General features: G+C 36.6%; 5 protein-coding genes across 7 annotated transcripts; 2 read left to right on the forward strand and 3 right to left on the reverse strand.

The window, feature by feature from the left end:
- Nucleotides 1–1,966: 1,966 nt before the first annotated feature.
- On the forward strand, nt 1,967–3,273 carry LOC110764702 (ethylene-responsive transcription factor ERF105). The gene has a single exon (XM_021967713.2). It carries the CDS (start codon nt 2,218–2,220, stop codon nt 3,136–3,138), a length of 921 nt encoding a protein of 306 aa, XP_021823405.2. The 5' UTR covers nt 1,967–2,217; the 3' UTR covers nt 3,139–3,273.
- Nucleotides 3,274–5,683: 2,410 nt separating this feature from the next.
- LOC110764726 (ethylene-responsive transcription factor ERF106) lies at nt 5,684–6,726 on the forward strand. 2 transcript variants are annotated; one of them, XM_021967742.2, is made up of 2 exons: nt 5,684–5,894; nt 5,994–6,726. In XM_021967742.2, the coding sequence occupies exons 1-2, from the start codon at nt 5,798–5,800 to the stop codon at nt 6,515–6,517; spliced, it is 621 nt and encodes a 206-aa protein (XP_021823434.1). In that variant the 5' UTR covers nt 5,684–5,797; the 3' UTR covers nt 6,518–6,726. The 2 variants fall into 2 exon arrangements, with proteins under 2 accessions (XP_021823434.1, XP_021823433.1); XM_021967741.2 differs by having other exon boundaries at nt 5,688–6,726.
- Nucleotides 6,727–7,693: 967 nt separating this feature from the next.
- On the reverse strand, nt 7,694–13,115 carry PFK4 (phosphofructokinase 4). Of its 2 annotated transcripts, none has more exons than XM_021967740.2 (14): nt 12,680–13,115; nt 12,527–12,573; nt 12,404–12,443; nt 12,215–12,277; nt 11,993–12,130; nt 11,689–11,847; nt 11,510–11,563; nt 11,368–11,436; nt 10,968–11,097; nt 10,783–10,823; nt 9,499–9,723; nt 9,291–9,339; nt 8,892–9,046; nt 7,694–8,328 (listed from the first exon to the last, which is right to left on the reverse strand). In XM_021967740.2, the coding sequence occupies exons 1-14, from the start codon at nt 12,950–12,952 to the stop codon at nt 8,161–8,163; spliced, it is 1,611 nt and encodes a 536-aa protein (XP_021823432.1). In that variant the 5' UTR covers nt 12,953–13,115; the 3' UTR covers nt 7,694–8,160. The 2 variants fall into 2 exon arrangements, with proteins under 2 accessions (XP_021823432.1, XP_021823430.1); XM_021967738.2 differs by having other exon boundaries at nt 12,362–12,443; nt 12,680–13,107.
- Nucleotides 13,116–13,347: 232 nt separating this feature from the next.
- LOC110764727 (alpha/beta-Hydrolases superfamily protein) lies at nt 13,348–17,327 on the reverse strand. The gene is made up of 10 exons (XM_021967743.2): nt 16,946–17,327; nt 16,331–16,398; nt 15,698–15,768; nt 15,333–15,575; nt 14,872–15,035; nt 14,704–14,759; nt 14,552–14,604; nt 14,339–14,459; nt 13,889–13,986; nt 13,348–13,739 (listed from the first exon to the last, which is right to left on the reverse strand). Exons 1-10 carry the CDS (start codon nt 17,113–17,115, stop codon nt 13,668–13,670), a joined length of 1,116 nt encoding a protein of 371 aa, XP_021823435.1. The 5' UTR covers nt 17,116–17,327; the 3' UTR covers nt 13,348–13,667.
- A 1,986-nt stretch (nt 17,328–19,313) lies between these two features.
- On the reverse strand, nt 19,314–23,155 carry LOC110764774 (Transducin/WD40 repeat-like superfamily protein). The gene is made up of 6 exons (XM_021967795.2): nt 22,784–23,155; nt 21,485–21,973; nt 21,150–21,371; nt 20,986–21,058; nt 20,594–20,701; nt 19,314–19,865 (listed from the first exon to the last, which is right to left on the reverse strand). The coding sequence occupies exons 1-6, from the start codon at nt 22,898–22,900 to the stop codon at nt 19,498–19,500; spliced, it is 1,377 nt and encodes a 458-aa protein (XP_021823487.1). The 5' UTR covers nt 22,901–23,155; the 3' UTR covers nt 19,314–19,497.
- Between the last annotated feature and the right edge of the window lie 4,326 nt (nt 23,156–27,481).

Here is a 27,481-nt window from a genome sequence, read left to right on the forward strand (position 1 = left end):
GTCGGCTCCATCCTTGTCACCAAGATAATGCACCCATATAATATAATATAATTAGGATTATTATCAAACGCATCATGTCATTATCCATAATTTAATATCAGAGCGATAGCGGTCCAACAAAGCCACACACAGCTATTGAGGAAAGCAAAACTCCGAAAGCGGTGGCTTCTCTTGCTCTCTGCCATTGAGAAAAGAAAACCCACTTGCTTGACACTTTGACACTTTGACACTAGAATCCTACGTGCTACTATGGCCTACGTGGGGGTGGGAGGATCCATAAATTAATAGCATGCAAGTTGATCAAATTATCTTTTGCAAGTGGGAATGTTGCGATACAAAGAACTCGCATGCAGTTGTTTGTTTGCTTCATTGAAAGTTGAAACCATGGACGAAAGTCATTGCATACGTTTGATTTTTTTTAGAGACAACGGAGTCAAGGTCGGACACCACGTGGTTTTTGAATTCGGCCATTCAAGGTCAGACAAGCACCAATGTTTTCAAATCTTCTCACTGCAAAAACAAAAAACCTACACTGTAGTGAAGGATTATAGTTACATATGTCTTTATAGGGAGTTGTTAAATCTGCTTTCCGTACTTATTGAACCAAAAAAGTCGCGGATAATTGTGGTTATTGATTTAATGAGTTCAATTACCATGACTTCTTGTTCAATAAGCACGGAAAACTACTTTAACAATTCTCTATAAAGACACGGATGATATCAAAATGAAGATGAGAAGGAGATATTTTATAAAATTGGTGAACCTAAAGGCTTGTTTTTTCCTTTTAATTCCGATGTTATCTTATTGAACACATACGCACTGGGGAACATTAATAATTGTTTGGATTGTTTTGGAGCTGGATCCTTCAAGTTTGATATTTCTTTTGTCAAACAATTTATGGCGGTCTGGTTTTCAATATCTTTGCCAGGCTCGATAGTCATGCATGGACCCCAAAGATAAGTAATTAAATCATGAAAAGGAAATATACAATTAATACAATTTGATACCTTTCTTTATTTGGCTGAATTTTCAGATAGATGATGAATTTGGGAAGTCCTATAAGTTTAGAAAAAAGTGGAAAATGTGATAAATATTTTTTTCGTGGATGAGACCACCATAACCATTAACGTCTTCTTGTGTCTTTTTAGATACAATATTATTTATTTATACTTGTATTTTTGCTTATACATACATCAGTTGGATCAACGCCATTGTCGTTGATTCATCCAAAAACAATAAGAACGTCATTGTCATAGAATATCATAATTAGACAAATAAGTTCCTTCCAACGTCACTTGTGGGACTGCTCTCGTCGCATCCCACATTCGTCGTTGGTTAGCTGATCATGAAATCTTATCTTCCACAATAAAACTACAATTTTGTAACCAAAGGAAGGAAAAAAAAGCTATAAATTTATTTATTTTTACACATGCAGATCATTGTTGTGAAGTTAGTTGGTCAAAACAATGTACGTATTCTTTTATATTCAAGTTGATCATCATTAATTAGAAAAAAACATAAAACTAAGAAAGGTAGCCAGAAAAGTCAAATGTATCCTAAACATCATCATTATAATTTTTTTTTGTTACTGACACTGAATCCAACCTTGCTAGAGAGTTTAGAAACACTGATTCCCTAAAAGAAAATTAAAAAACTAATAATCACGGCTAATTAAAGAAATGGACTTGTCGTAGATGGCAGAAAAAGACAAAAGATGATTCAGTCAGATTATTTAGTAAAAGTTCAAAGGACAGAAATATAATAATAAACAATAGTTTAGAAATTGAAGCACGTGGGCTGTATTAAAATAATACTATTATTTGGATTTGATTAAACAGAATTAGACGTAATCATATTTGTTAGGGTTGGAAGTTGGAAGTAGCCCGGAAGCATGGTAATTCAAAACGTGAAGTGCAGCCTTTGAAAAATATCAAAGTAAATATCGCTGCGCAGTCCACAGTCTAAAGTCCACTTGTCTGTACCCCCATATGATGCTTCCTATCTTCATCCAGGAAACCCAAGTGAAACCACACCTTCACCTCCTCAACCCCGGACTTCCCCAACTTCCCCAATTCTTCCAATCTTAATCTTCTCTTCCTCTTATTTATATATATACTCCATCCAAATCCACACTCTCCTCCATTCCACTCAACACTTCTCACTTTGAATTTCAATTTCCAACTCTCCTTGTCTAAGTTTTCTTTCTCTTTGTCTAAGATGGCAACAGAGCATGAAGAAACTTCAGCTTTAGACCTGATCAGGCAACACCTCCTCAATGAATTCACCTCCATGGACAGCTTCATCTCTAGCCTCCACCTTTGCACCTCCCAAATCCCCCAACCCCAAATTTCCCATTTACCCTCCCAATCTAAGACAAACTCCACCACCAGCTCTGATCAGTATTTTAGAATCTCTGATTTCTTGCTCCCAGAAATTGATCAAGACACCCAGTTCGAAACCAAGCCCCAGATTGCTCACCCAAAACCACCCAAACACTCGACTCTGAGCCACCGCAAACCCTCCATAAACGTGGCCATACCCTCACCGCCAGTTCTGTCCGGTGATGAGCCTCAGAACCCATCAAGCTCTAACAACTTGGTGGTCGAAGCTTCTGAGACTGCAAGGCATTACAGGGGTGTGAGGAGAAGGCCATGGGGAAAGTATGCGGCTGAGATTCGGGACCCAAACAGAAGGGGTTCCCGGGTTTGGCTTGGAACCTTTGATACTGCCATTGAAGCTGCCAAAGCTTATGACCTTGCTGCTTTTAAGCTGCGTGGAAGCAAAGCCATTCTCAACTTCCCTCTGGAAGCTGGAAAAACAGCAGAAACAGAGCAGCCTCTGCAGACAACTGTTGGTGGCAGCAGAAAGAGGAGGAGAGAGAGCGGCGAACAGAGCACAGATAGTCAAGAGAGACAGAGCAGCGAGGAGATTAGCAATAAAGAGATGAAGAAGGAAAATCAAGAGATGGTTTGTTCAAGTTCAAGTAACAGTGGAGTTTGTCCATTAACACCGTCGAGTTGGACGGCAGTTTGGGATATTAGCAAAGAAAATGAACAGGGGATTTTCAGTGTGCCTCCTCTGTCTCCCTTATCTCCGCACACTTCTTTCTTGGGATTTCCTCAGCTTATGGTTACATAAAATTGTTAATGATCCATGTACAAAACAGAAGAGTGATGGATGATTAGCAGGGTGGTTATTGTAAATTATTTAGCTAAGCTAAGCTACATCTGTTTCAGTTCAATTATATGATTGAAGAATTCATATTATGTTTTATTGGATTTGTTTATTCCTTAATTTCATATAATTAAATTTATTTCGTATGGTCTTCTCTTCTGTCTTAATTTCTTGAATTTTACTCCTTTTTTAAAGCAGGGTGTTGCGTATGCGCAACCTCCAAAGTATATATATTGTTTCAAGTCATTGGAGACTGTTCATTGCTGTTGGTCTGTCCAAATTCCATGATATAAAATATTGCTTAGGATAATGATAATATATATGGGGAGGCTCCATATTTGATGTGGCATGTCAATCTCCGATAGGTTGCCATAAACATGTGTATTTAGCTAAAGGAATCCCTAATCAACTTTTTAATTAGTAACAAATATCAACCATTTGTGACAAGACAACTATATATACACACTAAATACAAAAACATGAATCTTATAAAACTGAAATACACTAATTACAAACACATGTATCTTATAAAACTGAATTTCCAAGTTAACTCTGTCCCTATTGAAGATTTAAGACGCATTGATCCTCAAGTGCTAACTTATGGATTGTGTTTATCTGTTGCCAAGTCATTTTTGTATTTATTCGGTATATTGCGTCATATTCTTATATATAATATGCGAATTTTATCATAAGCAATCGGTCCCGCATATATTATTGTGAGAGTTGGACGAAGCTGTGCATTTGGCACGGACAAGAATTGTCTTCTATGCGTTTGTCGACGGGATTGAAATGTGGATTGAAATGAATTGGCACGGTTTAATTTATTAGAAAGAGATGGGAGCTTTATGTTACAATTGTGGACCATCATTCATTTATGAACGGCTTTAAGTTCATATGCAAGTAGTAGGGGTTACACTTTTCTTGAGGCATATGTGGTGTGCATGCGAAACTTGATTGCAACAAATGGCATGTTTGTTAATCGGTAATTGAATTCCATATATGGAGAATTCATGCGTTAACTTCATATCAAGGAATTAAAAAGTAAGTGGGGCCCACACAAAATTAGGAATTGAATTCCTGATTTTGGAGGAATTCAATTCTTAGGTGGGAGATGGTATTCTAATTTATGGAGAAGTAACTCATTAGGAATTTATCTTTTTTACCCATTATATCCTTACACAATTTTGAAAATTCCAAATTTACCATATTCTTTAACCCAATAATGAGGATATTTTAGTAATTAGTACTATTTCTACCTCACTTCGATTTAGTAAACAACTTCAATAGGAATCCGGAATCTAACTCTCCTAAATCCAACTCCTCAATTCAATTCATCCTCAATTCAATTCGTCTTGAAAATTAGTAAACATGCTAATGCAGATTAATTATGTTAATGTATGGATAGAGGATGGTATTGACACATCATCAGTAATTGGTTAATAAATGCTATGAAGCTGTAAAGATTGATCTTTGGTGTATTCATTTAATGAGATATTGTACTCTTTTTTAGAGCAAAGAGGTCTTCTCATTGTCTTTCAACTTACTAGTAGGAGGAGACTAGGAGAGAGGTCAGCAGCCAGCCAACAAGTTGATGATGGGCCTGTCCTGTGGGGGATCTTTCCAACTTTCTCTTCAACTTGGTGATATACAGCTTTCAGGGTTTCATTTTTTTAATTATAAATTTATAGCTTTGTATCTGGACACGAGACGAACGGGACATTAATTTATGAGTTTAGTTGCATCCGAGGGTCCCCTGTTTTACTGCTAGTTGCAAAACTTGTTTATGTGCTGCTGGCTGGCTGCCGCTCATGAACAGTGATGATGTCCTCCACGTGGCATTGTGCTATATGAATACAACCAGAGGCGGACCTACTAAGGCAGGCAGCTGCACTTTTACTTTTATTTATTTTTATATTACTCCATTTACTTAAGTTTACAATGTAAATAAGGAAGTACCCCCATTTGGATTCAAATAAAAATACTAGAAAATCAAATTCCCACCAAATCAAAATATGAAAATTCAGTTTTAGTGCAAAATACAATTTAGGCTAAAAATGATGGCTCATTAAGTCAATATATACTTCATACTAAAATCCCATAAAATCAAGTTTTCTTATTTGATGTGTAAGGAACAAAAGCCGCCAAAAATTATCTTGAGAAAATGATTATTCCGAAAAACCATTTTTCATACTTAGTCAATATTACACCTTCGCTAAAAGATTTCTGGGTCCGCCAGTGAATACAACCACAGCTGCTGCTAATGCCAAGTAATTAGTTTAGTTGGCTAGTTGCAAGTGGATCATCAGATAACTAACTATCTTCTCAGCTGGAAACAGAAATGAGTTTGCACAAATACTGTGGGCTGCTCTCGCTCTCATTTCAATCTTAATTAAAAAAGGACTAATTGCTTTCATCTTCATTAATTACAGAAGAACGAATAAGACGGCAGGGATTTAAGAAAAAATAAAAACCAAAAACCAAAAAGAAAAGAAGAGAGAAGAGAGAAGAGAAAAGTTCTTTCCTATATAATATAATAAAGTTGCCACAATTTCTTCAACCCAAGCCCCGAAATGCGTATTCTAAACTAAAATAGCATACATCCAATATCCATATCCACACCACCATGCATGCCAATCAACTCTCCTGCTCTCACTTCAAAATGGCAACACATGAAGAACAAGACGAATCAACTCTTGAACTCATTCGCCAGCATCTCTTAGGTGACTTCACCTTCACTGATGGCTTTTTTTCTCATCTCAATTTCCAAATCCCTGATTATGATTTCTCATATGATTTTCAACCACTTGTTGTGAAACCAGAGTGCTCCCTCTCTGAATCTGAGTCCACCTCCCCCATTTCAGATCCCCATTGCTACAACCCTCAACCCTGCAATTTCCAAACAAAACCCGAAACCATAAACTCGCCATCCATAAAAGTCGAACCTCTGAATTTGAGCTCACCCACCAAGGGAAAAACAACAACTAGTGATTCTGCAACTCCCAGCTCGCCTGATGATAAGTTTCAGCAAGTGTCGGGTTCTGGTGAAGTGCCAAGGCATTATAGGGGAGTCCGGCGTAGGCCGTGGGGCAAGTATGCGGCTGAGATTCGTGATCCGGCCCGAAAAGGGACTCGGGTTTGGCTAGGGACATTTGACACTGATGTGGATGCTGCCAAGGCCTATGATTGTGCTGCATTTAAGCTCAGGGGTAGGAAAGCAATACTGAATTTTCCACTGGAGGCTGGACAGTCGTCTCAACCGCCGGTGAACACGGCTCGGAAGAGGAGGAGATCAGTAAAGCAAGAGGAGGAGGAGCTGCCAGAAACTGAACTCTTGAAGCCTTGAACTCCAAGGAGCTCAACTGTCACCGTTATCCAGGTTCCTCCTCTGCTAACGTGGTGGAAAGTGATTGGATGGTGGATTTACTGATTTACTATATGCATGCTCTATGTATTACTAGTACTAGAAGGGTCACTTATTCACTGTGTACAAATATGGATTAAGAGTAAAAATAGAAAGTAATTAAAAATAATGCAATGTGTAATTATTATACAGTCCCAAGCTGTTAAATTTGTTAATTTTTTTTCAGAGAAGCTATTACTTTTATTATTAAAAGGGCATTGTTTTAATGGTAGAGATATATTTAACATTTCTTTTGGGGTTACTGACTTATAACCCCAAAAGAAATTCTTTATGTGAACTTCATACAAGACAATGTCCATACACACAGATAGAAAATAAAAAGTCCATTTTGCACATTTTAAAATGACGTCAAGGGTTCAATCCAACAGTCTAACAATAACTCTGCACCGAATCGGATGCTTATTAAGGAACCTCTGATTATAACCCCACCTAAAACCGTTCTTAGTCAGAATGTTCATGTTCAGATAATATGAAAGGTCAAACTGGTGTTGACAAATGAGATGAAAAATATGATAAGAAAAGTCAACATTGCTATTTCAAGAAGAAAAAGAGAAAGAAAAGAAAGGAAAATCTGGTGTGGACACGTGTGGCACCTAACAAAAAGGTTAGTTTGGTTCACACGATGGGCATAGTTACGCGATTGCTGGGTGGGCCAGAGTAATAACTCGGGTTTAAAAGAGGTTCGACCCAGCTGTGAAGTTGCAAACTTGTCTCCATGTTCCGTACACGTCTCCTCATTTGGCCCAGTACGCAACTCTCAGATAAACGACAGCCAGCCAAGCATGGATGCAACTTGAAATTAAATTTTATTTATTTTTGGGGTCCATGATAGGAACAAACAACCCTGCAAGTTGAGAAACTAAAGATAAACAGGATAGGAGGACAAGAGATATTATGTGTCGACTTTTGTTGTTGCCGTCACCTTATCCACATGGTTTCAAATTCAATCCAAATTATGCTAAAAATAAACCAACTATATACCACAAAAAGAAAGAAATAACCACAAAGGAGAATTTTATTCTGCTTCACAAATATGAGGGTAGATGGTAATTTAGGCAGTGAAAAGATCAAAAATTATTTCAAGAAGTGAAATGGTGATGATGATGCCAAAGTTGAATCCATTAACAGCATAATGACATTGTTTTACAAACAAATTATCAGTAGTGTAACCTATATAACAAAAAATCTTTTGCAGCATAAAACCTAATCTTCCCAACGGGTGATCGTTCATAAATTGATATTCAGAATATAAAGCCTAAGATATTATCTGGGTTTTGTTGTACTGTCTAAGTTTTTATTCTAACTATTGTCCCCACCTCTTTCATTTCCTCATTTCCTCACTTCTCTCATCTCTTTCTCATCCTCCATGTCCAATCTTTCTGTTTGCTTTATTTTATTTCATTTTTCAAAGAGAAAAGTGTAATAAAAGCAAGGCCTAAGTCACGTCACCTTGGAAAGTGGTTGGTGTAAAACCTTTTAAGAATGGTAAGACCCTGTTGGCATAATTCCAAGAAACAAAGTTGTGGTGTCCACTTGAAAATAACTGCGACCTCAGCTCCATAAATTTATATGGAAGTAGCTCTCATGTTGTGGTTGATCACATCAACATCCTCTTTATCAACTCTTTCATGCAGTTCATTGCCTTCCAAGAAACTAGGCTGGTTCGTCGATGCAAGAAGTCTAGCCCACATCCTATCTGTCAAGTTCACTGTGTTTTGCGTCTCTGTCACACGCTGCAGTACCACATATGCCATTCATAACTATACAATTTCTATCTTTTGGTGAATCATAACCATATGCCTCCAACTTTATCAATACAGTAAGATCCACAACAATACACTAGCACACAGATTAAGAGCTATTAGCCTAAAGCTTTATTAAGTTTCAACAGGCCTCAGAATTCAGATCCATTGGAGATGGGCTGTAGTCGTGTCCATGAGTTTTATTTTATTTGTTTTTAACTTATAAGTTGTACCCTTAAACATTGTATAGTTTGGCCTCAGTCCAAATAATCGTAGTCTGTCCGTTTCCATTTAAGAGTATCGGTTGGTTAGTTTATCTATGTACTTCTCTCCTTTCTATACAAGGTAAAGTTTATGCCAAACGTTTTTCTAGTTACTTTCATGATTGTTACTGTAAATTCAAGCTGGACCTAGTTCTTGTCTAAAGCTTCTATCCCCTCTTAAAAGTTCCACTCATAAATCAAACAAAGAAAATGAAAGGAATTTAGTAAAATATGCATAAACAAGAGCAAAAAACACCCAATAACAACAATAGGAGCAGGGAAAGTGCTTACAGAAATGGGAATATAAGCATGTCTACTGTTTACAGGCCCAACTGTGAAACCACTGAATCCTGCCATGGCCCCATGAACAGCACTCTGAGCAAGAAGAGTGCAGTATATATTGTCTGATGCATTACTTGGGATAGCACGAATCATATATGTTGGATCTGTTGGATAAAAAGATAAATCATTTATTTTATTGAGATGTAGCGCCCAGAAACTTTCTACAATAATCGTTTGGGAATGATAAGATCTTGACTGCTTAGCACATCTACTTTAGACTTTATGCAAGCGAAGAAAAGAAACCTTAATAAAAATGTAAAAGAGGCAAAAAGGAGTGGATAAAAGTTATTTTGGATCTTGAACCTTTCATTGCTGCTATAATGTTCTATACACTATATCAAAATGTACCTATATATTTCGTATTTATTGCCATCTTCTGAACTTTTGTAAAATGATCCTGTGACATGAAAATATAAACAAAGAGCTGAATCAATATTATTGGATAACAAAAGAAGAAACCATAGCAGAACAACAACAAAAAAACTCGCACTGCCCATAAAATGAAATGGAAATGTCTCAAAACTACTCAAAATATTATTGACAGTTTGTGCGACACCTTAATCTTTTCGGTCAGCCATAGGCCAACATCTAGGAGTAGCTTATTTCCTGATGCATCTTTCCCATCAACCGCTTGCATTTCCTGTGCAACGTATTCCTGCCCTGCTCCTTCTGCTAACACAATAACCACATGTCCATTTTCTTTAAGCCGCTCTTCAACAAATTCAAAAAGCCCACCCCGACCTTCCAAATAGAATGGAGATTCTGGAACCAAGCAACAATCCTGTTACATCCAAAAGCCTATTAAGAGATCTCACAGCAGTTAAGTTACTTACTTTAGAGCAATATTTCAATTCATGGAGGACAGAAGTTAAATATCATTGAAAGTGGTGCTAGTCCGAATCAAAACCAATATGTTTCCAGATCACTGTATAGTCTCTAGACTAGGACAATGTGCACACCCTTGATTGCCATATAGAACACAGGCTAGATGAACACGGCTTCAAATTCACTAATTTGAATTGCTGCATCATATGCAAATGCACATACAAAGTTACGATTTCTGAAACTAATTTATTTTTCAATCCTTTTCATAGTCCTTGTAATTATGCAAACCAATCTACTTATTGATTACAAAAAAATAATAATCTATTTAATTGGGGTATGAAAGTGGTTGAACAGGTCATAAACTTTTCCAAATTCTAAGCATATTCTTCTTTAGGAACTGCTAAAGCTTTTAAAAATTTTGGTTCTCTAGTTTCCTAAACAATCTCCAAGACACTTGAGTTGTACCATAGCATAAATCTCTATTTCTCAATCCCTAAAAGGAAGGCTGGCACAGGGGTGTTGAACTGATAAAGCATCTAGAAATTTTCAGTTCTATAGTTTCCTGAACAGTTTTCAAGAAATATGAGTTATATCACAGAAATATGAAAATTAGAAAATTTCTCTAATTTTTCCCTGAAAGAAAAGAAAGATGCTGAATTTCCACAGCCCAGTCATTCATTTCACCCATACCTTTATTACTATCAAATAGCAACATCAGGATATCTTTGATTGAACAACATTTTTATTTATTTAAAAAAGATAAAGATTTGAAGGAGAAGCACAGACATAAAAGCAAGGTCAGCCAAGCAGTTTAAAAAGAAGGGGTAGTAGAATCCGCATTCCATAAGACACATAACAGCTTAACATAGACATTATATATACTTTTCTGATAATCTCTAGAACATCCGCATTACATGATATGATATGATATTTTTAACTATCCTATGTTTTCTTCCACAAATCATTAAGATCATAAGTAGGTTGACGTTCTGGGGAGAGGGGCTAAGATTCTTACCACATCTCGACTTGCCAAAGTTGCATATAAAGCAATGAAACCTACAGAAGAAAAACATATCAAGTACAGGAAGGAAGAGACCTTACAAATACATGTTCACCATTCATCATTTGACATAAGATGATAAGCAAAAGATGAAAAATGAAAGTGTGTTATCCATTCCATTAATGGTTCAACGCACATACCACTGTATCTGCCCATGAGTTTGACAATTCCAACTCCATTTTCCACACTTTCAACCTCCACATGTGCAGCATTAATAGCTCTCTGAGCTTCTTCAACAGCAGTATCAAAACCAAAGGATTTGTCTATCACCTAAAGCCAAATTCCAAAAATAATACCAGTATGATTTTGGGGCAACTTTATGAATGTTGACTAACATTGAACAGCATGTCATAGACTAAATATAGTTCTTCAATATATGTGAGGAAGAAATATGTTGTCTGTTAAAATTTATAGTAGTCATATTGAGATCATGAACTTGCCAAATTCTTTAAAATGGCATCAAAATTTCATTGCATAATGCGGAAGTAACAGCATAGTAAAACTAAATATTGCAAATCCATCAGGGATGATAGAACTTACAGCGATATCATTATCAATTGTCTTAGGGATCCCAGCAACTGCCACTTGAAGACCACGTTTCTCAACTTCCTTGACAAAATATGCTAATGTCACAACATGCTATGCCAAGGAAATGGATTCATCTTAGAGAGATAATGTTCACCTTGTAAATTAGAGCTGCTCCTTTTTGGGTGCCATCACCTCCAATTATGTACACCTAAAATTCATGTTAACGACTTCCTCTCATTAACTTCATTTTTTTCAGTTGGGTTTTCCGTAATGTATTAATAAGTTTAAGCAGCCCAAATATGTAGGAAACGAGAGCATATATAATATTTCCACCTGATTTATTCCTCGGTCCTGTATGTTATCAACTATCTTGTTTGTATCATGACCTCCTCGTGAAGTTCGAAGAAAGGTCCCACCACGCTTGTGGATATCATTGACAACTTTTGGTGTCAACCTCAATGTATTTTTAGAATAAAAGCCTCTATATCCTCCCTGCAAGTTTTCAACAGCAGCAAGGGGATGCTTACATTTCTTGAGTTGGTCAGACAATACATGGTTAAGAACATAGTAATGAACTATTAATAGCCTTTGACTAGAAGAGTTTTACAGAGTTAGCAACAGTGTAAAATGTACTAACCTCAATTCCAAGTATATCTTCCACACCATACATGTAGTTCAAACCACATACAATTTCTCGAATCACAGTATTGATCCCTGGGCATAAACCCCCACATGTCACTATGCAAGCACGCACTTCATCTGACTTGAAATAAACCTAACATTAGAAAAGATAATGTTATTAGAGTTTCGTTTTCGCCAAGCATATCATATATAGGTGGTGACTTAGACGAAAATGTACCTTTTCCCGAGGTCCTGCGCGTCGAAAATGTACCCCTCTGGGATCATCCTTTTGAACAACAACCTAGAGCCATTGCATGATGCAGTTATTTAAAAGCAACAACAAAAAGTAAGACAAATGAAACAAATTCAAAGTTTGGCAGTTAACTTTCTTCTCTCTTTTTCGGAAGCGTGGAAAGGGATCACTCACTTTCTGCGCAACCACATCGTCTGTGCTTACAAAAGTTTGCCTAGCAACATAAACCCTTTATTTACATATGACCGAAAAATAAAGCTTTCAAGGGAAAAATAACATGAATTTAGACAAACGTACTTGACAACAGCATAAGCTTGGCTCTGTTTCAATGGATTTGGATACGACTGAAAGGAAGGAGAAAACTTTGACTTTAAAAAATAATAAACATAAATTGCGTAGACTTGTTCTTGAGAGCACATTCAACCGGTGCTTAATTACTGTTTAGCTTACCGGTAAATTAGAGAGAAAATCAGTCAAGTGAGGAACGTCTTCGATGACAAAGCCGTCGTCTTTAGCTGGTTGTTGATTAGAACTTTGACATCGGATTGGCTGGGTTTGGCGCGAACGGAACGGAATTCCGAGGAAGCATCTGGATTTGAAACTCGGATACCGGAGGTTTGGAAGTGACGGGAAAGAATGAGATCTGGAGCCAAGCGATGAACGGGAAGGCGAAGGTAGCATATGAGACGACGTGGAAAGCGGAGACGAAATGGCCGATTCCATTGGAATTTCAAAGCTTTTCGCAAATTTTGCGAAGGACGAGAGAGATGAGAAGGCAAATGAAATGTTGAAGAAAGCGTGCCAATGGCGAACTCTGGGAGGAGCTGCTTTTTGATTCTCCGTTGCGTGGTGGCGGTAACGGCCAAACGGTAATAATTGATATGCTCGTTTAAGGATGCAATTCGACTACAAACGGACACTTGTCAGGTCAAAGGATGAGGTCAAGCAGCTCTTTTTGAACCCATTTTTTTCTTTTGACCAATAATTAAATTTCTTTTCTCCTCTAGAAAATTATAATAAGATACCATTCCCTCCTCAGAACTCTCTGAAATTTTTGTTCTTTCCAAATTTTATTTACATGTCAACTTCGGGGTTTTTTCAAAAACAAGACAGTAACAGATTTCGAATGTGACGCTTGCATTTTATAATAATATACAGTGGAAACACATTTTACATTATGTGCAAAGCATTTTCTGTTATTGAGATTGAGATGAAAGATTGCCTTCAACTGCATGCTGCAAACCCAGCAATAAAATTCAGATACATTTGCTTTTTGGCTGGTAATTTTTCAGATACAATTTAATGGTGTGCACAGATCGTGGAATTCTCAGCACTCAGCAGCAGCAGCAGCAGCATACTCATTGTAGCATCCATTACTGAAATAACCACAGAGTCAGGCCTAGGTTGCATCGACAATTCATCTCGTGGTCATTCGGTTCTATTTGAGGAAACGATCAATCATATGACGTATGACATCTTCACCTTCTATATGTACGCTTTGATCTTTGACCTGTAAAATGTTCAGTGTGAGAATTTGTTACTAAAGTGCATTCAAGCATAAGGTCCGTGTGTGAGCGCTTGGACGTCAGCATGTGTGTCTGTATGTAAGAGAGAGAGAGAGAGAGAGAGAGAGAGAGAGAGAGAGAGAGAGAGAGATACCTGAATGACACTATGAGCAGCAAATCTATGTCTGCTGCAGTGGAAGCTAACATCTACTTTTTCCCAGCACACACGAGATAGGCCTGTCAATAGTTCCCCTGCACAAAGAGCGCACAAAGAGACCAATTATTATGTTGTAAAGTTGAGAAATCACTTAACTCCGGAGAAAACAAAGGTGTTCAGGCAGAAATAGTTTAGGGAGAAACAATAACATGCAAGTAACACACTACAACAATACAACAATACAACAATACTCAAGTAAATGGTAACATGCAGATGCAAACGGATACAAGAGCAATGAAATGTAAACATAAGATGTAAGCAAAATTAGCAAAGTATAACCAACCAGAATAGCTACAAGCATAGACAACAAGTTCTATTTACATCGAATTCAAATGTCAAAAAATCACTACCAAAAGTTGAAAACAAATAGAAAATGAAGTTGCAAACCTTCAAGCTTGTCAGAGCCATCATTTTCCACTGAAGTAGGCTCACACTGCTCAGCATCATAGGCCTTACAATGTTCTTCATAAACAATATGTGGATATTTTTCATCAACAGTATCCTCCCACTGATAAAGGAGAAAACTCATTACATTAAATGGCAACCAGAAGATTCCAAACTCAACCTACCATTACAAAACTATGCATATGGCAATAATACCTTTGGCAGTTCACTGTTACGTCTAATAGATGATGTTCTCCAGCCAACGATATCTTTGTAGTATTTGTTATTGAAAACAAAAGGTTAACAAAGACTTCAAATTGGAAAATGTACATTAATAAGATCCATAATGATCACGGAAAATAGGATACGGTCATAGCCCACATTTGAATACACCACCCTACGTCTAAAACTACGCAACGCAGACCTGTCAAAGAAAAAACGCATGTCATTCTATAATTACATATTCAGATTAACTCAGAGAGGAAAGCCCATGAAACTTAGAATCTCAAAGTTAAAATTGGAATTTTAAAACCTACATGAAGTAACATTCATCATAATCCTCTATCATGCGTTTAAGCAGCGGAGGCTTTCCATCGTCGTCGTCATTAAGAAAAAGATGCCTACCTGTTCTCCTAAATATCAAATGAATGACCGCACTAGCAACCTTTTCAAAGGCAGGCACACCAAAAAGAAATGGTACCTACAAAAGGTGAACTAATGAATAAGTACAATACCAAATGCATATACCAACTAACCACTGAACAACATAACATAAGATCAGCCTGACATTTTTTTCACTCCTGCCTTAACAAAGTTTTCCACCACATAAGCAACAGAATCAGACATTTAGAAAAGCTTATCCCATGACCCCTATACAGTACACCAAAAGTCATAAAACCAAATGAAAGCCAAGAACTTGCTCAAGCTTGAGATGTTAAAGAACATCTAGGAAGTCAAGTACATTCTGAATGAATAAGTGGAAAGGCAAATGTGTTACCTGCTTGTTACCTCTTGAACCAAGATGAGGTGTAGCAACAGTAATAAAGTTCATAGGCTCCAAGCCACATAGCGTACTCCTTGGATCCTCTTCACTCCCATTAGGAGATGAAAGTTCCGAATTTTCACTTTTAGGGGGTCTATATAGCCTCCCAATTGCATATCTTGCCACTAGTCCTCCCACAGAATGTCCAATGAATGAGATCTTACTTAGATTTGGCTTTCTTTGAGTCAGTTCGACAACCTAAAATTAATAAATTTGGTTAACAAGTGATACAGAATAGGAAGTGGATGCTTTTTTATTTTATTTTTTGGATATGGAAATAGATTCAAACATTTCCACAATATATATAGGCAGCGAGCAACCTCCTCTGCCAATCGCTCCCCCATTACATCCACACCATCCAGAGTCAGCCTAGAACCATTCCGTTCACTACCTGCAGACGAATTTCAACCAACTTAATTAGACTGGACAAACTTATATTGTCTGCAAACAATATCAAATGCCATTGATCACATCAATATTTCTCTAATTCCACTTAAAAAATTTCTCTTACAAATAAAAAGAACTAAATATATACAAAGCAAGGGCACTAGAATCCAAAACTCAACTCCGGGGAACTCAAATTAACAATAGACTAGAAAAGCCAAATATGCAAACATTGTCCAATCCTATAAGCAGCAGGATGATCGTATGTATGGGCCACCTTTCTCTGGTTTAATGATTCTTTTCTTCAACCAATCTCCTCTTATATGAAATTAGTAACATTAAGAAGAAATGAAATGAGTGGCAGGTAAAAAATCAAGATAAAGTTCGGGAAAAAAAGGTACATTTTTGGCTCTGTAAATCAATAATTACATTATACCAAAAATGGTAACCAAAAACAGAGGAAGAACTAAAAAGGATCGCAGGTATTAGAGAGCTCAACCCAACAAAACCTTATTCGAGTAAGTGTATCAGCATTAATTGAATGCATGATGCAAAAGAATGGTCCTTACAATGAACAAATACTTTGTCAGGAAGCATTTTAACAAATTGCTCTGCTCCAAACTTCCAATCTGCGGCACTGCACGAGCAAATAAAGAACAATATCAACATTCTACAAGAGTAAAACTTTCCAGCAGATGAGTTTCAAATACCCAAAATACAAAATGAAGTATTAATGGTCATGCTAAAAGATTCAATTTAACGTACACACAACCAAAGCAGACAAATTCCAATATAAGAAAAGAAAGTTAAACAGTAAACCATATTTTTTGCCCAATATGTCAAACATACATTTGTAAAGTAAGCATAAAATCAAAACTATGGACCAAAAACAAAGTTTTAGTAGATCTAACATACATTTGGAACTAACAATTTTAACGGAACATCAAATTAATCATCAAAACCATGAAAAGGTAAACAATTTGTCGATAACATCACTTCAAATACAAAATTTTATTTCAAAGAAAGCAAAACCACCATTTAACCTTCTCAATCCTCCGATAATTGAACAATTAGTCAATATCCAAAGCATAAAGAAATAAAATTTATCGTACAGAAATCAAATCTTGATGAAATCAAGTTTGTTCGAAGTAAATTAACAAACGATGAAATTGAAAAGGCCAGACCTTCCCATAATTCCATGGACCATGACAACGAGATGGTCAGCAGACGAAGAATCGGACTCATTAGAACTCCAGACATTGTGACTCCCATTCACCGACGCGGACGAGCAAACCCCGTTCTCTACGACGCCGTTTTGCATGGTTGCTGCTATCTTCTTCCCGGCTATAGGCATTGACTGAAAACACACAACAGCCGAGTTGGAGAGAGACGATCGGCAAAGCTGGAGAGAGACGATCGGCAAAGCTGTGGAAATAAATGAAGGGAAAAAGAAGAGAGAAGAGAGTTTTTATGTTCTCAGCTTCTTCAACTTCAGCTGGTTCGGTAGTTGAGAGAGACTGAAATGAAGCGAAAATAAAAAGATACCTGAGAGCGAAGGAAACTAATTTTCCTTCTAATGTTTTTCCTGAAAAGGATTTTTTTTAATAATGCATGAAAATCAATTTGTTTATTTTTTTACTCGCTTTCTTAGATAAAAAGAAATAAATATAAAAAAGCAAATTCATTTTTCTTTTTGGTTGAAGTTTTTTATCTTTTACACTAAAAAGAAAAAGATGAGTGGATGAGAAGAATGCTCCGATAACATCAGCAGCAGGGTAGTATTTATTTATTACAAATTACAATTCGTTCGTTAAGATTCGGAAACGCGTCGGCTTTTGCTTTGCGGGCATCAATGGTCGGTACAAGGGTCGGTTGTAATTTCCCCAGAAATATCCAAGACCATGGGATTTCTTCTTTTTCTTTACAAAAAATAACCGACATTCCAACACTGGAAGCGATCAATTATAAAAATAGGCATTTTCGTCTTTATCCTCAATCATATTATTACGCGAGTAGTTGTTTTTAATATTTAAAGTGTTTAGTAGCAATGTAGCATTCACTATTTTCATCAAAATAAATTGCATATTGTTAGTCATATATTTTTTATTGATAGAACTTTATGCGGTTCAATAATATCATTATAAAGTTGTTGGCAATGGCATGCAGGTTAACTCAAGAAAAGTGTGTTTTTGATTTTGTGTAGCACGTAGATTAATTACACGCATGAAACGACAATTAATATAATGATAATGGCGAACAAAAATCCTCTAGTTGATATATGATATTAAAATAGATGAGCTTTATGATTTTGCCTGATATTAGCAACTTAACCCTTATTAAAAAAAATTATATTTATTCATCAAATGTTTGGGTGATATAGGCTTCTAAGTCACTCCATTTGTGAGAAATTCAGCCTTAAAGTTATTTAATAAGCTCAAATCACTCTTAAGATACCTCAAGTATCACTTAACATGTTCTAAATTAATTTTCCATTACTTAACGTGTTCACGGATTGAGATTCCCAGAAGAAGCCAAGCAAACTCTGCCTCTAGCAAGCAGCAACAAGAGAAGAGAAAGGGAAGAGAGGATAGAGGTGATGACAGGGCACCAATTTGGACATTGTTTGAAAAGACAATTTGGTCCTCTATCTAGCACTGGATTTACAGAACTAACTTGGAAAACGACGTGGCTGCATCTTTGAGTGGTTGTGGTTGTGGTTGGTTCACCATTTAGCCCATGATTATTTGTGGCTGCATCTTTTGAGTGACAGGTGTATCATAATTATTAATCGATGATCAACCAAATGCGTTGGCACTTGTATATGGATTATCCATTATAAAGAATAAGGAGGCCCTACAATTTCAAGATCATTGAATTGAATTCATGTCTAGAAAACTCTCAGTTTGGTTTGGTACACATTCTTGTTCCTTTTGTTTTGGGCCACTTTCCATTTTTTATTCTAATAATTTATATTGTTTAACCACGTAGTTTTGTTCAATTAAGAACATCTCCAAAAGGTTTATTTGCTACTTAAATAATTTTTGCTCTATTAAATTCATCAATTCAATTAATGTAATATCATGAAAAATAATAAAAATATGAAAACATGTGAAAAATGTCTATGTATCAATTCTTTCAAGTTTAACTAACAATATTAAGAAAATTTGATGGAATTCTTTAGTTTTCGTATTGGGATGATTACAACCGTTATCTCATCGAATTTCATCTTTTAATTCATCAAAATTTATGATTTCAATTTATTACAAACCAAACCAAACTACATCACAAAAAATGTCAAAATCCAAAATAACATGGACCAAAGTGAAAAATGAGTCAAACTTCGATGACCAAAAACGTAATTTAGCCTAAGAATAAAATTATCATCTCAAAAGCAGTAATTGTCACTTTATACAGTCCATTTCCATATTTTCTTTACGGTGGTGGTGGTGGTGGTGGTGGTGGTCGGGGAGGGGGGCTAACAAATCCACCGAGGCACTTACTGCAAATTGGTCATGCAGGCTTAGCAAGTCTAAGCCGGTCAATTTTCCAAGAGCAATAACGATGATCTAAATACAAATGGTAGAGAAAGGCCGCTATTGTAGCCAAAGTGTCAGATGTTCCAACTACAACAAATGGAACATCCCAACTACATACATATAATACACACAGAGAGCAAGTTGAACTGCTTAGTTCTACATTTTACTTTTCTCAATAAATATTGGTAAAGCAAGCTGCCTCAATCATCTGAGCTATATTCACTGGATTCTGGAAGTACAGCAACAGCAGCGCAGCAAAACGACTCTTTATCCTTCAGGAGAAGACAGCTTCCATCCGAATTCCATTTTAGATCGACTATGCTAAACTGTGGAAGCGGGATACTCACACAGTAAGCACCCGCAGGAGTCCACATGTACAAATGTGAGCTTCCAGTGCAAACAATGAGACGCGTGCACGTAGGGTCCCAAACTGCTGCTCGAATTGGATCTTTCTGCACCAAGATAGTGGCAAGCTCAAGATGGCGTATGTCCCAGATCCACAGAATACTTGGCATGCTATCATTCCTAGTGCAGATGTATTGGCTGTCATTGCTCCATGACATTAGACCTACAAACCTCATAGCTTTAGCAATATTTTCATATAATGAATCTCGAGCAAATTTTCAGTTAGCACCTAAGGATACATACGGCCAAAAATCAAACAAAGTCTCAAACTAATATGCTGAAAGTGCATTTGAACTTTGAATTATTGCTTACACATATATTGATAACTCATAAGGTGAACAAGCATTTGAATGATGACGTCCGTCCTTACACAAAGTCAATGAATAAAAGCAGCTGACTCCACATAATGAGGTACTTAAAGTATTCAAGGTCATTGGGAAATATCCCATGCAAACATATTTGACTGCAATATTGATATCAAACTCTGATATAGGTCCAATTAGAATCAATAAACTTGACACCACAACTTGAAGTTCCTCAACTTGCAACATTCGTCCAAAAGTATGACTGGGCTCAACCATCATGGCCTCTCTCAGGGACATTGAATGTTATCTGATGACTGGGCGGATGCAATTATGAACACTTAAGTTTCTAAGTGCATCTCCACTCTGCTAATGTAAATAGCTAGAACAGAGACCAGTTTGATTGTTTTTCAGCAGATTAGGTTTAGCTTCATTTAAAGGCTATATATTGCAGGAGTGATTACAGGAGTAATTACACCAGATAATATCTTAAGAGCTATCTTCATGTTTGAGCTACTGCATTGACAGGGGTCTACAAAATTTGTATTTATTTGCAAACCAAAACAGTACAAAGGAAGAAAGGGCTTACCAATTCCTTGTTTGGGGTTAGGTTTGTCTGCAGGAGGCTTCTGGAAAGGCAAACTAATGGGCACTTCTGTAACCTCGTACCTAACTCTGAAATGTCCTTCAGAAGCATCTACTTGGAAAGAAAAATAAAAAAATCAATATGGGGGAAAGAAGAAAAGTAAAGGGATCCAATCACAAGGCAGAAATGAAACCTGGCAAATACACACACACACACACCAACAACAGGAAAAAAGGAACCTGATATAGAATACGAAAGTACTAAACAAGAATGTAGAAGGGTAGTGCATGCAGACAAATGTTACAGCACACTACTTTCATAGTTTGCAAATGTTTTATAAGTTAAGAAAGAACAGCAATCCTGCTTTTGAGAAATGTACCAACAGTCATGCTTACCATCATTGCCTTGTGCAAAATCATCACTTAAACATAACTCGGACATATCAAGCAGCAGTGGCTCATCTACTTCCTGGCGTTTTACAAATTAAGGGGGTGAGAAATCATCCAACAAACTAAAAGAACATGATATCTGGCTATCTAATATATTAACAAACAATCACCTTAAAAACAGCAGCACAACAGGGAGCACGGACAGTAGATAGGTGCATAAATTCAGCAAAAGTCTTCCAAGTCAGGTGATTCAAAACCCGCAACATCTGGTCATAACTACCCACTGCTAGAAACTGGCCACAAGGAGACCATGAAACACTTTTTACGCCCAATCCACTTTCATATGCTTGATACTTATATAGGCACCTCCCATCTGGGGAGTATATTAGAACCTGTATCAAACCACACCATGATTTTTATTTTATTTTTCAAACTAAACCATTATTTAACAAGCTTAATGCGCATCATTTTGGTTTAACAAAGCCAAAAGAAATGAAGTTGCCACCTTATATTCGAGAGGCGAATCCCATATCACTATTGCACTGTCATCTGGCGACCATTCAGTATCAGACAAGTCCAATGTGTCCACAGCAAATACACCCATTATCTCCCATGTATGACAAGACAGAAGATTAATGTAGTCCTTGCAATCACGCCTTGTGCAAATTGCAGCAAATTTCCCATCTTTGGTAAAAGAAACGCCCTTGGAAGGATGCTTTGGCCATTGCACATGTACACATGCAGTGTTTAATAGCGACCAAACTGTTAAACGCAGTTGGAAGTCTGATGTGGTAAGTATGTGACGGCTGTCCGGGCTCCATCTAGCATACGCAATACCAGCAGGACCTTCATCTATCTTGCATGTCCATTCAGGTTGCGCCAACGACCATGCCTGTATCATTGGTCTTTTATATAGACCACAAAGAATGTACTCAGAATCGAGGGCCCATTCGATATAGCTTATCTTGTCCAAGCATGAAAACAGCTGCACAACCTGCATTAGAAATTTAGAATTTAATTATGTATAAGATAAACTTACATTCAAGATGTACGCAATGTAGTTTAGCACGTCAATTGTTAAGTCAGACAGAAGTTGTTGTACAACAGCAATGAGTGTGAGGCATGCAGAAACCAAATATAGAATGCAAAGAAAAAAACTGTTTCGAGGGTATATTTCTACCTCCACAAAGGCCTAAACCTTATACCTGCTCATGAACCCTACCATACAAACATCTCACAATGGAGCATTATTCTATGTACTAATTAACCTTTTATGACTCTTATGGTTTAATTGAATGGTTACGAAGAGAGCTCATATTAAGTAACAAAGAGAAACCTCAACATATTGAAAGCTTCAGTCTATGTAAACACTTGTTTAAGAACAGTAAAATACATGAACACATAGCGGCCAAAATTCACTTTGAATCGCGTTAGATACATACAAGGTGAAAAACTCTTATCATAACTAAATGTGATTAGATCCTTAAAATGAAGATCGAAGTTTATAATTGTTTTTCTTCTAATTTCTCAGCAATCAAACAGATTACAGCATATTGAAGTTACATTGGCTTTGTCAACAGCGAAATGCAAAGGATGAGATCTACATAAATTAAACTATTCAGGAGCCAATGCCAATCGGTCCAGCTACCATTTGGTATCCGTGCAAATGTAGAGAGGTAGATGAGAAACGAACGAGTTAAACATTTGCAGTTTCAATTTCCTTGCATTTTCTCGGCAACCAAACGGAGCATGAAATAAATTTATTAAGAAAAACTAAAAAACGAAAAAAATATTGGGGAAATACCTTGAAGGAAAGAGTGTCGCGAATAACGAGGCGATAATCGACGGCGACGGCAATGTAACGAGCATTGGGTGAGAAACAACAAGGACCCGTCTGCTTGTAAGCTTCTGTGAACTCCATTCACATTCAGATCAAATTTTCTGAGACGCAAGTTTCAAATTCGTTTGTTTAACAACGCCAGCTTACTGTTAAGCTATCGGAGCACTTTTTGCAACTTATATTTCAAATTCAAACTGCAGCTATGAAATAAACGTATTGAAGTAGTGGTGGTTACTGTTGCTGGAGAGTGTGGAGTGAGATGAGATCTGTGAGAAGAGAAGAGACTGTAGGGAAGGTCTCGTGTAACTTCGCTTTGTAAACCGCCGAACCCTTTCAACCGGCCAAATCAAATCAATTCGCTTTTTTTTATTATTTATTTTTTAAATTTCGATTTTTTTTTTCTAATACAAGCAATATTCTATTTTAAAAAAAATCTAATCTAAATTACTGAGAGCAGAATTCAAACTCAGCTTTAGCCAACTTGACTAAACTTATTTCTGTAAAATTTAATTCATTGAGTTCAAGTTTTACCCATAAAAGCCTCATTATTCTCAATTTTTTTTTCTTATGTCCATTCAAAATATGATTTGATGGCTCAAGTCAATTAGGGCTCGTTTGGTACGTCGGACTGTACTGACTAATTTCTGTCGGATACTAAGTTATACTGTGTTTGTTGTTGTTCCGGATAACATCAGATCAGACAATTTTTTAAAAAAAATTCTTTGATAATTTAAGTGGAAATTGAAATTCAAATGTCACAATTTTTTTTTTACTACGGCAGTTCTACTCCTTCAAGATTCCAATCTCCTTAGTTTACATCATTCGGCTACTATGTTATCCAGTTGCTGGGAGCTTATGCATCAAATTGATAATTGTGTGGTGAAGCACGTCTATAAAGAGAAGAATATGGTTGTAGACTGCTTGGCTAATGGGAGTTTCAATTTTGATTTGGGACTTGTTTCCTTTGCTGATATTCCTAATTGGGTAGGGGCTAGCCTAGATGAGGTTATGATGGGAGTTCATAGAACTCGCTTTATTACTGCTATGTAGTTGTTTTGGGGCTCTTCCCCCATCTCACCCAAAAAAAAGAAGAACAATATCTGCCTGCATATGTATATATATATATACTTCAATTCAATAGCAATCAATTTTGAACAAGGAGAACTTCGATAGTCACCCACAACAAAAGCATCAATCCAAAGTAATTTCCACAAAAATTCAATAAAAGATAAAATATAAAAAGAAGAGAGAAGAAGCAAGAAGAATCATATTGGAGAGAGTATGAAAGAGAGAGAGAGAGAGAGAGAGAGAGAGAGAGAGATATATATATATATATATATATATATATATATATATATATATATATATATGGATATCTGGAGAAGAGTGAAGAAAATAACTTGTGGAGAAGATAACAGAGAAGAACCCTATGGAGAAGAAGATGAAAAGAGCGTCTGATTTTTCTGCGTGTTCTTTTTCCCTAACCGTATAATTAAGCGTGTATTATCTAAACCGGGGTGTGTGGGTTGTATTAATTAGTCAAATAAGGAGAGTATTAAAAGCCCAACCCGTATAAAATAGTCAGGTAATTAAATAATACAAGTTCACACCAAACACATGACATAGACTATTTACTCCTATCCATAGTCTAATACGGTGTACCAAACGAGCCCTTAGAGTTTAAGTTGGTTAAATCAAATCCTAACTTAAAAGGATAAAAATGTCCTTGGAATTTATCGAGGAATTAACAAACTTAACGCAAGTGGCACATTGAACCGTTTTCAACAATTATCGTGCTCATAACAAATTGAAAGTTTATAAGGCAAAGTGAAAAAATATTATAGTTTATGAGGCATTGCTAAAAATATCCTTTTATATAAATAGTTCTATCATGACAAATTTTCTCCAGGACTAGTCTTATGTCAGCGTAATTTCAACGGGCTAGGTCACTTAATTTTTTGTTATTAAGTAATATCTTAGTCTTATTAAATTACTTTAATTATATAAAAAAAATTAATTACCATTTATATTTAGTTAATAATTAGTATGTAAATATTTTAATTAATTTAATAAATTACTTAGATTGATTATACTGAATTATCTCAAATAAATTTGTGGATTTTAAAATTATTTTTAAAATAATTTAAATAATTTAAAAATCCTAAAAATAAAGTGAATGATGACCTATGTCAGTGAAGAATGATCTAGGGAAATGAAATGACTTAGAGGAAGTGAAGTATGGTCTAGGTAAGTAGAAATGACTTAGGAAAGTAAGTGACCCAGGTGAAGTGAAGTAACATAGAGAAGTAAAAGATGACATGGGTAAGTGAAGCGCCCTATGGGAATAAGGTGACCGAGGTATGTGAAGAATGGCCTAAGTAAATAAGGAGTTGTGCTTTATCTTTTGACATTTGCATAAGAAGTCCATAGGCACCCACTTGTTGGCCTCATCTTCACACCATTTGAATGCTTGTCGAGGAGAAACATTTGCATGGTTATCAATATATATATATATATATATGGACACGGGCTATCAAAATGTTGCCGAGCTCCTTGAGAAGCCCTTATATCGAATGATTCAAGACATTTGATTTTATAATAGAAATGAGAGGACATCCGAACAATGTTGAAAGTGGCATAGCTCTTTGAAGAACGCCAAATGAAGTGACCTAGGTAAATCAAGATGACCTAGGTCAGTGAATAATGACCTAGGGAAATGGGGTGACCTAGGGGAAGTGAAGTATGGCCTATGTAAGTAATGATGGCCTAGGTAAGTAAGTGACGTAGGTGAAGTGAAGTGATCTAAGTAAGTAAAGTGAATTTGGTGAATAAGGTGACTTAGGTATGTGAAGAATGTTCTAGGTAAATATGGAGTGGTGCTTTATCTTGGACAAGTTTACACTAAACCCCATGAGTATTTAACACACATACATGAATATAAAGGGAAAGAATCATAAGATCGAGGCCTTTACTCAAAAAAGCACTAGTGATGAAATGGTGATGGCTTAGGTAAGTTGTAGATGAACTAAGTCAGTGAAGAATGGCCTAGGGGAATGAGGGGAATGAGGTGACCTAGGAGAAGTGAAGTATGACCTAGGTAAGTAAGTGACTTAGGTGAAATGAAGTGACCTAGGTAAGTAAATGATGACATAGGTTAGTGAAGAATGGTATAGGGAAATGAGGTACTGGAAGTGAAGTATAACCTAGGTAAGTAAGGATAGCCTAGGTAAGTAAGTGAACTATGTAAAGTGAAAGATGGCTTATGTAAGTGAAGTGGCCCAAGTAAGTGAAGGATGCTATAGGTGAAGGATGACCTAGGTTAGTGAAGAATGGCCTAGGGAAATAAAGTGACATAGGGGAAGTGAAGTATGGTATAGGTAAATAGGGATGACCTAGGAAAGTAAGTGACCTAGGTGAAGTGAAGTAACCTATAGAAGTAAAAGATGGCCTAGGTAAGTGAAGCGCTCTAGAGGAATAAGGTGACCAAGGTATGTGAAAGATGACCTAAGTAAATAAGGAGTTGTGCTTTATCTTCTGACATGTCTTAAGAAACAAATCAAAGAATAGCTTGCCACCACTCATGATAGCGTGTGTGTGAGAATGTGAAGGTAAAGAGCCCCACATTAGAAAGTTGAGAAACCTAGCAATGGCTTATAAAGAGTTGTGCTACTCCTCCTATTGCCAATTGATTTTGGGATGGAACCTTAACTTCCTTTAAGGTATCAGATTAGGTTAGCCCACGTGTGAAAGCCTAACTGTCATACGTGCTCCACGTCACCCAATATGTGTTGTCCATATGTTAGACTTGAAAATTCGCCACACGTGCGGGGGTGTGCGAGAATATGAAGGTAAAGAGTCCACATTGGAAAGTTGAGAAACCTAGCAAGGGCTTATAAGGAGTTGGGCTACTCTTCACATTGCCAATTGGTTTTCGGATAGAACCTCAACTTCCTTCAGTATGCTTTGGTGGAAATATCACGAACACGTTCTAGTGCACTCGAAATTGCAAGTCTCCAACCAAGAAGTACCTTATTACTTGGGGGGACTATTGTTGATACTGTGACTAACCAAGCAACTAGAGGCAATATTAAAAGTCTAATAAATTTTGTCTATCTTTTGTTTCATTTCTTTGAGCAATTGACTCGATTGATTTTTGGCTTCTTGCTTTAGATTCTTTAACCCCACTGTATAAGTCGCCAAATGTCCCGATGAAAACACAACATACAATAGCTTGGCACCGCTCATGGTGGCGTCTGCTGTGGTGGAAATGTCACGAATGCGCTAGAGTGTAAGCTTCCCTTGACTTGGTTTAACCAGTTTTTGTTTGAGAAAAGCCCATACAATTCTTGCATTGAATCTTGTACTCATTTTGATAGTTGGGAACTATGTGAATGAGTTGACGGTGAGGTGATTAATGGGAGAGTTTAAGGTGATTCCACTAGTTTTTGTACTATAAAGCGAAATGCTTTATGAATGTAGCAGTGGAGTGGGGGAAAGATCATATTGGAGTTTTCCAATTATGCCCCCACCTTAGACAAAACACCAGGACATATTTGACCATTTAATTATCTCAGCATAATAGAAAATAATAATAAAAAATTAATTTTTATTACAAAATTGCTCATGATCATTTTGCCCTTGAGCTAGCATGGATGCAAATAA

Source organism: Prunus avium, chromosome 2, assembly GCF_965620075.1.
Source record: "Prunus avium chromosome 2, drPruAviu1.hap1.1, whole genome shotgun sequence".
NCBI classification, from domain to species: Eukaryota; Viridiplantae; Streptophyta; class Magnoliopsida; order Rosales; family Rosaceae; genus Prunus; species Prunus avium.

What these genes read in the sequence shown, in the direction of transcription:
- PFK4 (XM_021967738.2), bottom strand. Translation starts at nt 12,952, where the DNA reads ATGGAATCGGCCATTTCGTCTCCGCTTTCCACGTCGTCTCATATGCTA. An exon ending in GAGCAGCTCTAATTTACAAG is followed by an intron (nt 11,437 to 11,509) that starts GTGAACATTATC and finishes TATTTTGTCAAG; the next exon opens with GAAGTTGAGAAACGTGGTCT. An exon ending in GGCTGACCGAAAAGATTAAG is followed by an intron (nt 9,340 to 9,498) that starts GTGTCGCACAAA and finishes TTCATGTCACAG; the next exon opens with GATCATTTTACAAAAGTTCA.
- LOC110764726 (XM_021967741.2), top strand. Translation starts at nt 5,798, where the DNA reads ATGCATGCCAATCAACTCTCCTGCTCTCACTTCAAAATGGCAACACAT.
- LOC110764727 (XM_021967743.2), bottom strand. Translation starts at nt 17,115, where the DNA reads ATGCCTATAGCCGGGAAGAAGATAGCAGCAACCATGCAAAACGGCGTC. An exon ending in TGACAAAGTATTTGTTCATT is followed by an intron (nt 15,769 to 16,330) that starts GTAAGGACCATT and finishes ATTCGTCTGCAG; the next exon opens with GTAGTGAACGGAATGGTTCT. An exon ending in GTAACAGTGAACTGCCAAAG is followed by an intron (nt 14,460 to 14,551) that starts GTATTATTGCCA and finishes CTCCTTTATCAG; the next exon opens with TGGGAGGATACTGTTGATGA.
- LOC110764774 (XM_021967795.2), bottom strand. Translation starts at nt 22,900, where the DNA reads ATGGAGTTCACAGAAGCTTACAAGCAGACGGGTCCTTGTTGTTTCTCA. An exon ending in GTTGTGCTGCTGTTTTTAAG is followed by an intron (nt 21,059 to 21,149) that starts GTGATTGTTTGT and finishes GTAAAACGCCAG; the next exon opens with GAAGTAGATGAGCCACTGCT. An exon ending in TTTTGCACAAGGCAATGATG is followed by an intron (nt 20,702 to 20,985) that starts GTAAGCATGACT and finishes CTTTCCAAGTAG; the next exon opens with ATGCTTCTGAAGGACATTTC.
- LOC110764702 (XM_021967713.2), top strand. Translation starts at nt 2,218, where the DNA reads ATGGCAACAGAGCATGAAGAAACTTCAGCTTTAGACCTGATCAGGCAA.